The sequence below is a fragment of the Chelonia mydas genome, chromosome 9 (assembly GCF_015237465.2).
Source record: "Chelonia mydas isolate rCheMyd1 chromosome 9, rCheMyd1.pri.v2, whole genome shotgun sequence".
Classification (NCBI taxonomy): Eukaryota; Metazoa; Chordata; order Testudines; family Cheloniidae; genus Chelonia; species Chelonia mydas.
The window spans coordinates 31,611,682-31,624,670 of NC_057855.1; the positions used below are offsets into that span (position 1 = coordinate 31,611,682).

Below are 12,989 nucleotides of genomic sequence, written 5' to 3' on the forward strand. Positions count from 1 at the left end.
CCAAGGTATTAAAAAATTCTCTATGTATTAAGTAGGGCATGCTAAAAATAGAAAATCTCTGATCATTTACATGCTTGTGATTCAAGAATGGCACCACACTTACAGCGTGTACATTAAAGTCAAAGGGAATTGGATTAGAGCTTTAAAAAAATCTGAAACTACTATAGTGCAATGCTTTTATCTAGTGATGTTTTATCTACATTGTTTATTTTATTTTTCAGTATTTCACAAATAAAAGCCAAATGATATTGTTAACCTACGTAGGTACAGCTAGGAACCAGTCCAGGGGCAGTGAACTACACCTGCAAACAGTATGCTATCCTCTTTCGCAGAATGGGAGACCAAGATTCAGAGTGACACTCAGCTTAGTACTGGGGATGCACATGGTGGTATATCTGTCCCCATAGGCTGATGTGGAAGAAAGAAGTGCTACAAAGTGAGAGTGATTCATTTTCTGTTAGACAGTATTCCCACGTTATCAGTCTTTATACATAAAGGAAAGGAGTTGACTGGCAGGGAGATGCTTGTGATATAACGCCAGTTACTGCTGTCAGTTCTGTCCATTGCATCCTGTCTGATCCTTATTCTGAAATAAAAACTCAAGTTAAAGTAGATGGAGGAATGTAAATTTCACTGACACATAATGGAGAAACTGAACAACAATCTGTGGAAGGCAGACAAACTGTTTTTATTTCTCGTTCTACAACCACACAAAGCCTGAACTTTGTCACTGACTAATTGTATGTGGTACTAGAAGCTCAGGCTTCCTTGGGTGCTTAAGAAATTATCGTCCTTTTCAATAAATACTGTTCAGAGGTCAGTTTATCTCTTGGATTCCTCAGATTAAAAAGGTGATTTTAAACATAACCAAATAAAAAGTGAGAATTCTTAAAGGTAACATCAATTTGAAAATCATATTTCTAAAATGTTTCCCTCCCCACGACTGTTTGCATTATGGTAGTGCCTAAAGGCACCAACAAAGACTGACATCCCATTATACGAGGGATTGTACAGAACACACAATGAATGTGAGAAAATTCCTGCTCTGAAGAGTTAACACAGAAAAAGGCAGGAGGACATAGAGGCACAGAGAGATGAAATTATTTACCCGGCATCACCTAGCAGTTCAATGGTAGAGCCTGCAATAGAACCCTGGTCTCCTGACTCCCCGTCCATTGCTCTACCCAGTAAACCAAGCTGCCTCTCCTGCTTTGGTGCTCTTAAAGTGACATTTGTTTTCAAACCACATTTGTAATGCTCCAGTTTTACACTCAGTTTTCAAATACTGGTTCATGTGTAGACTATGCATTCTGGTACTTGAAAGCCTAGACAACAGCTTGGTGACACCTTTACACTCGTGCAGTGCTCTGGAAGCTATGTGTACTCTCTCCTACTTACAGGATGTGGGGGAGGGGCCGACACACAACTGTTCTAATCTCTGTGTTAGAGACCATGTAAATATTAGATATTACTTTGTTAATCACTGTTCACCAATGTAGCCCCAGCCTCACAACAGCTAATAACAAGTGGGTGCCTGGCTCACTTCCACAATAGATATTTTGGACGGCATCATCCCTGTACTGGTGGTTTATTCCCCCCACCCACCCCCAATCACCAATACAGGCAGTTTTGTTGGTTTGTTTTTTGGGGGGATGCTTTTCGATAGCAGGGAGAGTCCAACAGCTTACTATAAATCTCTTCTCTCACCTCACAGCAGAGGGGGCTCCTGACCCCGCTGCTATTCACAGCCCCTCCTCATGAACTTCCCAACCTGAACATATTGCCTTATTCCCCAAGGCTTTCCTAGAAATAGGTTCTCTTTTCTTGCTGAGGAAGCCCTATTCCACATATATCCCTCACCCTGTTTAAGGATTTCCTAAATACTAGCTTGAACTATTTTACTTGTCGCTCCTTCCTCCCCCAACCCTGCTTACACTGGAGCAAGGTAAAAAATTTTAAAAAGTAACACACTGCTCAGGGGACAAAGATTCCAAATATAAATTTAGAAATAGCAAATTTGAGATGCAGTCACTTACATCTAGTCTGTGACAGACCAAATAGGACCAAAGGAAGATAACTAGCAGATACAAACTCTGGGAACCATTTTAGCCAGAAACAGAATGAAAGTCAAAAATATCTGTTTTTGACCCTTTGCTAGACCGTTCTGCTAGAAATTATATTGGCATGAAGAAAATGCTTTTTAAAAAGGAGAAGGGAATTTTCATGTACAGGATATAAAGGAGATATTAGTTTGATCAAGACAAAGAAATTTCCTATGAGACAAAATGACAGCTCACTTGAAAGGAAAGAGATAAAAGAACCTGAAGCAGTCAGCATACCTCAACAATCTCATTAGCAGAAACATTTGCTGCTGTTATGCCTTATATAGTATTGCAGTTTGTATGAAGAAATTCCTAAATCCTATAGCAAAATAAGCTCTAATCAAGCTTCTTGCTGTATTCTTTTTATGTCAGTTGAGAGCATTCGTGCTGCAGTTGAGGCATGGAGACAAGTAGAGGGAGTCATGTGACAAGAAAAAATACCCAAGATTCTACGTCAAGAGGCTGAAATGGCCACTAAATTAATTTCAGTAGAGAAAATACTCCTGATGTTGGTAACAGAAACGAAATAATCCACGGTAAAAGGTAATGTCAGATCCACTAGACTAAGAGTCCTGTTAATGCACCAGGTGAAAAAAATGTTTCCATGTGATCCCATTACTTGCTTATTGAAGGTTTACATTCTAATTTCAGAAGCCATAGCATCATCGAAATGAATTACGAGACTTGCATAAACTCTTGTTACTGAGTTGGAGAGAGCTATTTTCTCCTCAGAGAGGCATATTTCAGTCAGGTGTTTCCAGGCTTTTTACTTAATGGACCAATAAATGTTTCTTGGATGAAGCCCAGAAAATCTGAAAACCAAGTGTCACATCCATGCCAATACCTTCATTGACGATCCTTTCATCAACAAATCTGTTCAAGGCTACAGCTTGAAAGGAGTCTGTAACATCAGCTCCATTCTTGTGGCAGTATGAGAAACACAGGTGTGATTAACAGTGAGCTGTCAAGTAAGAAACAAACAATCTCTTTCTTAAAACCTTGGGAGACAGAGAAGTCTGAAGGATATGACCAGATTGAATATGCCTCACCCAGAAAGGACATTTACTCGTCTCTACTTTACTTGTGCCCAAGAAGAAAGACATGAGGACCATAGCCACCTCCAAGTCCCAAATACAATGAACACACTAAAATGTATGTTGTGACTAAAGTACCATAGAGAATAAAACTCTGCTTTACAGGAACCTGAACCACACTTCTAGGTATATTTGATCCCATCTCAAGGTAGGGGGATGGACTAGATGACTTTATGACATCCCTTTCAGCCAATGTTTCTATGATTATAGACATGAAAATCTGAAGCAAAAGAGAACTTTAGGGTTTTTTTCCCAACTCCAGAGAAATGCCTTTACAAAACATAGTTCTATAGTCAGCTGGGCAGGTGGAAGGAGAAAAGGGAATTACTGGTATACAGACAGAGAAATAAAGGGAATAATGTGGAAATATTAATAGATCGGTAGCTATAACTTCCAGCCAACTTCCTTAAATTCCTAGGCTAACATATCTTGATATGGTGTGTAATGCACTGGAAATGATAAGCTCTCTCCTAAATACTTGTTTCTAGTATATGTTTTTATTCATATCTAATACAACCATATTTTTCAAACGTTCTTTCTTTCCTTCCTTCCTTCCTTTTTTGGAGTATATGAGATAACATATACAGCTTTTATGTTTGGATTATATATTAACACCACTCACCAGCCAAGTCAAGAATTTGATCATCCTCTTGTCTTAGAACATAGTCCTTATTCAAATTAAAAAGCTGACAGACAATTCAGAATCTCTCTATGGAAGGAGATCAAAAGGCCTGATGTTTAAACCCCATTTGGGATATGCATAATTCCATAGTACAGAAAATATATTACTTTTACAAGAAATATTTTATAAGAACTTCCTCAAAAGGGGGAACATTGACAAAAGCCTCAACTTCTCTCTAAGCCCCAGGATCAGTTATGGTTATAGGCCACTGTGGCTACCTGCGCCTTTTGGCCTTAAGACTCACTAATTATCTGATATCCAACCCAGAATGTTAGGAGAACACTGCCTCCACAGTATTACTGCCAAACAATCCTCTGTCATAAATATGTGTTTTTCATATTAAAAAAATACAGGAGTCTCACATTTTCTCAATTATAGTTTGTCAACTTGAATTATACACAAGCATATGAAGATACACTGTACCCTCTATCACAGAAAGCCCCTACTTTCCATTGTAAGAAGAATAAAAGTCACAAATAATTATGATGTTTAATAATAATTCTGATACAAACACCTTACAGTTGGAAGCAGTAAATTCAGGAAGAACACAAAATATCAAGATAAATTTAAAATAGGATATGAAAAAATCTCTCACAGGGTACATCTACACTGCAGCTGGGAGGGTGCTTCTCAACACAAGTAGCCAGACACACACTAACTCTGCTCAAGCTAGCGTGCTAGAAATAGCTGTGTAGGTGGGATAGTGTGGGCAGCAACTTGGGCTAGCTGCCTGAGTACAAACCTGCCTGGGCTCCCTAGATACATACTCGGATGGTTAGAAAAAGTCACAACCTGTGATACCCACAGCTACGCTGCTACTTTTAGCAAGTCTGTCTATTGTTACTCCTGGGGGAATTCTGTGCCACTGCGCACGGCAGAATTTTGCAGAAATTCATGTTGTGTGCAGGCAGAATTTCCTTTCCCCCACAGAAATGGGCTGCTGTGCTGCTGGTTGCCAGGAGGGGCCGCTGGACCCAGCAGAGCCCAGCTCACACATAGAAGACACTGCTGGGGGGAGAGGGAGGGGCTAGAGGGCTCCCAGCAGCTTCAGTTCCCTGCATGCCCTGAGAGAAGGAGATGGCAGTGAGCATCAGGCTGTTTCTCCTGGGTTCTGAGGGGTAGAGGGGCGCATTGGGGGGAGTGCGGCTGGGCTCTGGGGCAGAGGGGAGGGAGAGAGGGGGCAGATGTCTCTGGGCTAAGGAGGGCCCTGCGGCTGCGCTCTGGGTTGGAGTAGGTGTGAGTATCTGGGCTGGGGGGCCCCCAGGACTTGGCTCTGTTGGCAGAAGGGGGCAGAGAAACAGGAACTGGATTGTCACAGGGGTTTCTTTAACTTTCTACTCCTGGGGGAATTTGTGTGTCTGTCTGTATTGTTACCGACATACCTGCTGATAGATATTTTGAAATAAATTACCAAAATAATTGAAACTGGCGTTATTATGTAGTGTTATTTTGACAAATACATTTGCAGAATTTTAAAATGTGTGCAACATTTTTAATTTTTTGTTGCAGAATTTTTAATACTTTTTTGGCTCAGAATTCCCCCAGGAGTTCTATTGTGCTGGAAAACACACTCACAGCTGCGGTGTATACATACTCTAAAACAGAGCCTTCTGAACTGCATATCTTCCAATGTACAGGCATAGTGTATGTTCTTACACAGAAATAATTGTACAATATTTCCATTTGTTTTAATGGACAAGAAATATTTAGCCTTGCAAACAAGTGACATTCATGCTCTAGACCGATATCTAATTCTTGTTTAAAAATGTTTTCCTATGCCAAAGAACAACTGTGTGTAATCCAGATACACAAGGTTTCTGAACACTACTGAAAATTAAGAGGCTAATTTTTAAAAAAATTCCCAGATCTCAAGAGTTGCATATTGCAAATGTACACTCATGAAAAATCTTCACATGTTTTTGAGAGGACATAACTATTTTAAATGGATCCATGAAAGTTCGGGAGATGGATAGTTTACTTTGGCTCTATGTTCAAGATTTCAGCATCCCCACTACCCTGCAATTTTCAGGGAACAAATCACAAATTTCATTTCCCAATGTTTTACAGTTATTAATATTCAGTCAACAGCATCATGTACAAAAACTGTCATTTTCAGAGTCATGCAGTCTTTAACTTTCTATTGCAACCTACTTTAAATCATATACTGGTTACATTTCTATTACGAAAGCACCAGGTATATTTTTAAGTATTGTTAAGATCTCCACCTTTTCCCACAACTTGAAAAAGCAGTAACCAAGAGGGACAAAACAGCAAAAATAGGGGAAATAAATGCAACATGCCAGCTATGAAGACCTGAAGCCTGATAGCTGTAATGTGACCTGTCAAAATCCGTATTTTGGGGAACATTTATTGTAAAATGCTATATACATATTTTACATACTGTACATTACACACTTAAAGAGCTTTAAAAGAATGATAGTTTTTGCATTCATTTCCACATCTTTTGAACTTAGCTGAAACTCATGCAAATACATTTTCAAATTTAAGGTTGCGCAAAAAATTTGCTTTTCTATTGGTCTGGCAACAACAGACTTAGGCCAACATTTTCAACTACAGTTAGACATGTTCTAAAAGCTGGACCTTAATTTCTTGGATAAAACATAGCATATTTAGATGTCCGAAAGCCAAGCAGATCCCTCATTTCATTTCGGAATTTTGATAAATCTTGCCGGAGTTCATTGAGATTTTCCACAGTTGCTTGATCCGTGCTTTGCATCTTTTGTCTCATGGAGGTTAAGTAACGATGGACTAAACAACACATCACCTTTTGGTAATTCTCGTCCCTCTTTTGCTTCAGATTTCTCCATTCCTTTAAACAAAGATATAGGTTTACTAAACAAAAGGGATTTATTTTTATGTGTTAATTTAATTTTTGAGCCCTGAAGCCTATGTACAATTGCACGGACAACACCACATATGTGCACACAAATTGGAAATCTGTATGTACCAATTTTCAACTTGTGTATATGCATGTGACAATGCGTACAGCCTTTTGAGATAAAAATCAGGCCTACAATGCCCAATTCATAAAGCAGAAATGAAAGTCTTTTAATCTAACTGGCTTGGAAAAAGTTATACAGATGTATGAGATTTCCATCATCTAGTCATTAATAGTATTTCTATACTTAAATGTACGTTCTGTACAGTCTTTCAGTCTGGTTTGCTTGAAATATTTTTGGCTGCAAGAAGGAGCAGTAGCAATTAGTATGCATAATTATAGGGTACATTAACTATGTTTATTTAAAGAAAATGTAAAACCAAAAAAAAATTAAGAGACTCCAGTGTTCCTTTTTTGGTTATTTATTTTGACATGTCATGTGACATGTTTAAAATTAGTTGTCCCCCCCACCTTTAGCATATTCTAACTGCACCATTTTCAAAATTATTACAAATTTCAACACTGAAGAAAAAAGTGTTAACAGGTTTTACATCAAGCAGCAGGGCCATTAAAGATTTGGTTAACAGGTTTTGTTTTGTTGAAACATGAAAATTATGCCAGCCTTAATTAAAAACCTCAATTAAAATCTGAAATAAATATTTTTGTTCTTGTTCTGTGCCGACAGTTATATTTTGGATTCATAGCCCTGCTCTACACTACAAGTTTAGGTCGAATTTAGCAGCGTTAGATCGATTTAACACTTCACCCGTCCACACAAAGCCATTTTTGTCGACTTAAAGGGCTCTTAAAATCGATTTCTGTACTCCTCCCCAATGAGGGGATTAGTGCTGAAATCAACATCGCCAGGTCAGATTTGGGGTAGGGTGGATGCAATTCAATGGTATTGGCCTCCGGGAGCTATCCCAGAGTGCTCCATTGTGACCGCTCTGGACAGCACTTTCAACTCAGATGCACTAGCCCGGTACACAGGAAAAGCACCGGGAACTTCTGAATTTTATTTCCTGTTTGGCCAGCGTGGCGAGCTCATCAACACAGGTGACCATGTAGTCCCAGAATCACAAAAGAGCTCCAGCATGGACCAAACGGGAGGTACTGGATCTGATCGCTGTATGGGGAGATGAATCCATGCTAACAGAACTCCGTTCCAAACGACGAAATGCCAATATATTTGAAAAAATCTCCAAGGGCATGATGGACAGAGGCTATAACAGGGACCTGCAGCAGTGCCGCGTGAAAATTAAGGAGCTCAGGCAAGCCTACCGAAAAACCAAAGAGACAAACGGCCACTCTGGGTCAGAGCCCCAGACATGCCGCTTCTATGATCAGCTGCATGCAATTCTAGTGGTTGTCCCTACCACTACCCCACCCCTGCTGGTGGACACCTGCAAAGGGGGAGTCTCACGCAACAGGGATGAGGATTTTGAGGAGGAGGAGGAGGATAGCGCACAACAGGCAAGCAGAGAAGCCGTTCTCCCTGACAGCCAGGAACTGTTTATCACCCTGGAGCCAATACCCTCCCAACCCTCCCAAGGCAGGCTCCCAGACCATGAAGCCGGAGAAGGCACCTCTGGTGAGTGTACCTTTGTAAATATAATACATGGTTTAAAAGCAAGCGGATTTAATGATTAATTTGCCCTGAAGACTTGGGATGCATTCACGGCCAGTACAGCTACTGGAAAAGTCTGTTAACGTGTCTGGGGATGGAGCAAAAATCCTCCAGGGACATTATAAAGGGGACACTCAGAGGTGCTTGGCAGTTCCTGCTTGGCTGTTTGCCTGTGGCTGAAAAGAAATCATCCCCGCTTTTAGCCATGCGGTGGGGGAGGGCCCGTTCATGCTGAGCTGTTCACGTTTGGCTGGCAGGGATCTTCCCTGATACTAGTCACGTGGTGGGAGGAGAGCTGAAGTGATCATCCCAGAGAATTGGGGTGGGGGAGATTTAGTTGGGTTTGTGCTGCACGTTAACCCGAAAACCGCAGCCCCTCCTTTTAAATGGCCAACCCAACGGGTGCTTGGTATGGGAAAGGAGAGCGCTGCTGTTTGAAACCATTCCCACATGTTAGGAAGGTTGAAGAAGCCAAAAGACTGTGGCTTACCATGTCTGTCTGCAAGCTGAATTCTGTTGCCCGCCAGCCCTGCGTGTGTGATCTCTCACACCAAACTGGCAGGCCCTCAATATAAGAGGCAAAATGCAACCTTGTACCAAAAGCACACGTGCTATGTAATGTTAACAGCTTGGTTCACCATGAAAGAGTCTACCCATTGTTCTCTAAAATGTGTCTTTTTAAATACTACTCTCCCTTTTTTTCCTCCCGCAGCTGAAAATGTTTCAACGCTCCCCCTATCATCTCCATCCCAGAGGCTAGCGCAGATAAGAAGGGGAAAAAAATGCACTCGTGATGAAATGTTCTCTGAGCTTATGCAGTCCTTCCACACTGAAAGAGCACTGTGGAGGCAAACAATGGCAGAGTCCAGGAAAGCAGAAAATGAACGTGAGGACAGGAGGGACGAGAAAGATGAGAGGTTGCGGGAGCAAGAGGAGAGGTGGCATCAGCGTGATGAGAGTAGGCAGGATGCAATGCTGAGGCTACTGAGGGAACAAATTGATAAGCTCCAGCGTCTGGTGGAGCTGCAGGAAAGGCAGCAGGATCACAGACCGCCGCTGCAGCCCGTGTAACCGCCCGCCCTCCTCCCCAGTTTCCATAGCCTCCTCACCCAGACGCCCAAGAACGTGGTGGTGGGGACTCCGGGCAACCAACCACTCCACCCCAGAGGACTGCCCAAGCAACAGAAGGCTGGCATTAAAATAGTTTTGAACGTCAGTGTAACCTTGTCCTTTCCTCCTCCCCTCGTCCACCACCCCACCAGTTCTTCGCTCCTCCCCCACCCCTCCCAGGCTACCTTGGCAGTTATCACCCTATTTTGTGATGAATTAATAAAGAATGCATGAATTTGAAACAACAATGATTTTATTGCCTCTGCAAGTGGTGATCGAAGGGGAGAGGGCAGTTGGCTTACAGGGAAGTAGAGTGAACCAAGGGGGCGGGTTTTCATCAAGGAGAAACAAACAGAAATTTCACACCATAGCCTGGCCAGTCATGAAACTGGTTTTCAAAGCTTCTCTGATGTGCAGCACGCCCTGATGTGCTCTTCTAATTGCCCTGGTGTCTGGCTGCGTGTAATCAGCGGCCAGGCGATTTGCCTCAACCTCCCACCCCGCCATAAATGTCTCCCCCTTACTCTCACAGATATAGTGGAGCACACAGCAAGCAGTAATAACAATGGGAATACTGGTTTCCCTGAGGTCTAAGCGAGTCAGTAAACTGCGCCAGCACACTTTTAAACGTCCAAATGCACATTCTACCACCATTCTGCACTTGCTGAGCCTATAGTTGAACAGTTCTTTACTACTGTCCAGGGTGCCTATGTATGGCTTCATAAACCATGGCATTAAGGGGTAGGCTGAGTCCCCAAGGATAACTATAGGCATTTCAACATCCCCAACAGTTATTTTCTGGTCTGGAAAGTAAGTCCCTTCCTGCAGCTGTTCAAACAGACCAGAGTTCCTGAAGATGCGAGCGTCATGTACCTTTCCCGGCCATCCCACGTTGATGTCGGTGAAACATCCCTTGTGATCCATTAGTGCTTGCAGCACCATTGAAAAGTACCCCTTGCGGTTTACGTACTGGCTGCCAAGGTGGTCCAGTCCCAAGATAGGGATATGAGTTACCGTCTATCACCCCACCACAGTTAGGGAATCCCTTTGCAGCAAAGCCATCCACTATGACCTGCACGTTTCCCAGAGTCACTACCCTTGACAGTAGCAGCTCAGTGATTGCGTTGGCTACTTGGATCACAGCAGTCCCCTCAGTAGATTTGCCCACTCCAAACTGATTCCCGACTGACCGGTAGCTGTCTGGCGTTGCAAGCTTCCAGAAGGCTATCGCCACTCGCTTGTGAACTGTGAGGGCTACTCTCATCTTGGTATTCTGGCGCTTCAGGGCAGGGGAAAGCAAGTCACAAAGTTCATGAAAGCGCCCTTACGCATGCGAAAGTTTCGCAGCCACTGGGAATTGTCCCAGACCTGCAACACTATGCGGTCCCACCAGTCTGTGCTTGTTTCCGGGGCCCAGAATCGGTGTTCCACAGCATGAGCCTACCCCATTGCCACCAGGATAGCCAAACTACCGGGGCCCATTCTTTGAGAGAAGTCTATGTCCATGTCCTCATCACTCCCCTCACCACACTGCGGTCGCCTCCTCTTGCAGGTTTTGGTTCTGCACATACTGCAGGATAATGCGCGAGATGTTTACAATGCTCATAACTGCCGCGATGATCTGCGTGGGCTCCATGCTTGCCGTGGTATGGCGTCTGCAGGAGAGTAGAGTTGCAACGGAAGCAGTGGCTGATGATGGATGCCATAAGAATAGTTATTTATAGAGAATGACGAGAGGACCTGCGAGGTGGATTGATGAGAGCAGCTTTGCAGCAGAAGCGGTGGAGAACAATGGTTAGCACCGCACACCATTTCCCGAGGAAGAACACATGTACCCGGGAGCCCATGACAGACAACATGGAGAAATTCGCTATTGAGACAATAGCAGCAGAGAAGAGTTGCTGCAGAAGTGGTGGATGACAATAGTTAGCAGTCCTACTGCACCGTCTGCTGAAAGCAGTATGGCGTCCACATGGAAAAAAGGTGCAAAACAATTGTCTGCCGTTGCTTTCACGGAGGGAGGGGCGACTGGCAACATGTACCCAAAACCACCCGCGACAATGTTTTTGCCCCCTCAGGCTTTGGGAGCTTAACCCAGAATTCCAATGGGCGGCAGAGACTGCGGGAACTGTGGGATAGCTACTGACAGTGCACCGCTCCGTAAGTCGATGCTAGTCACGGTAGTGAGGACACACTCCAACTTAATGTGCTTAGTGTGGACATACGCAATCGACTGTATAAAATCTATTTCTAAAAATCAACTTCTATAATATCGACCTAATTTTGTAGTGTAGACATACCCATAGACTAAGAAAGTTTAAGGCCAGAAGGGACCATTATGTCATCCGGTCTGATTTTCTCTATATCACAGGCCATTATATTTCACCCAGTTACCCCATCTTGAGTTTAACAACTTGTGTTTGGCTAAAGCATCTTCCAGAAAGACATCCAATCTTGATTTGAGGACATAATCCACCACTTCTCTTGGTAGTTTGTTCCAAAGGTTAAGCACTCTCAAATTAGAAATGAGAAATACATTTTAAACAATGAATTTTCTGGCTTCAGCTTCCAGCTATCATTGGTTCCAGTCATGCCTTTTCCCACTAGATTAAATAAGCTTTTAGTAGCCCATATTTTCTCCCTGTGAAGATACTTATATGCTGTAATCAATCAATCTTCTTTCTGATAAACTACACAGACTGAGATTTTTAAATCTCTCATTGTTGTAAGGCATTTTCTCCAGCCCTGAAATCATTTTTGTGGTGCTTGCTGCACCCTCTTCAATATTTCAACATCCTTTTTAAAATGCAGGCAACAGAACTGTTACATGGTATATTATCATTGATCTCACCAACCCCGTATACAGAGATAAAAATCACCTCCCTACTCCTACTCATTACTTCCCTATTTGTACATTCAAAGAATACATTAGCTCTTTTTTGTCACAGTATCACACTGGAGCTCATGTTGAGTTGCTTGTCCAACAAGACCCCTAAATCCTTTACATAATCACTGCATTCCAGAATTTACAGTCCCCCGTTCTACAGGTATGGCCTGCGTTATTTGGTCCTGGATATATAACTTTGTATTGGCTGTATTTAAACACATTTTGTCTGAATGGGCCCAGGTTACCAAGTAATCCCAATCGCTCTACATGACTGCCCTGTTGTCATCATTATATACCACTCAACCAATCTTTGTGTCAGCCACCAATTTTATTAGCAGTGATTTTATATTTACTTCCAGATCACTGACAAAACTGCTGAATAGCATCAGGCTTTTACTGATCATTGCAGAATCCCACTAGATCCTCCGCCCCCTGCCCTGCATTTGATAAGAATTCCCCACTGACAACTATTTTTATGCTCTGTCAGTTAGCCAGTTCTTATTTCATTTAATGTGGACTCTGCAGATATTGTATAGTGCTAATTTTGAATCAGTGTGTCATGTGGTACTACATCAAAGATCTTACATA

At 42.5% G+C, this 12,989-nt stretch overlaps 1 protein-coding gene across 3 annotated transcripts in view; it reads right to left on the reverse strand.

The window, feature by feature from the left end:
• Positions 1 to 4,353: 4,353 nt before the first annotated feature.
• Positions 4,354 to 12,989, reverse strand: part of TRPC1 (transient receptor potential cation channel subfamily C member 1) — a 46,846-nt gene continuing 38,210 nt past the window's right edge. For all 3 annotated transcript variants that reach the window (XM_007054999.4, XM_037909642.2, XM_043522829.1), the window contains one exon: positions 4,354 to 6,708. In XM_007054999.4, coding sequence (XP_007055061.1) covers positions 6,481 to 6,708 — 228 coding nt within the window. In that variant the 3' untranslated portion in view covers positions 4,354 to 6,480. The remainder of the gene's footprint in view (positions 6,709 to 12,989) is intronic.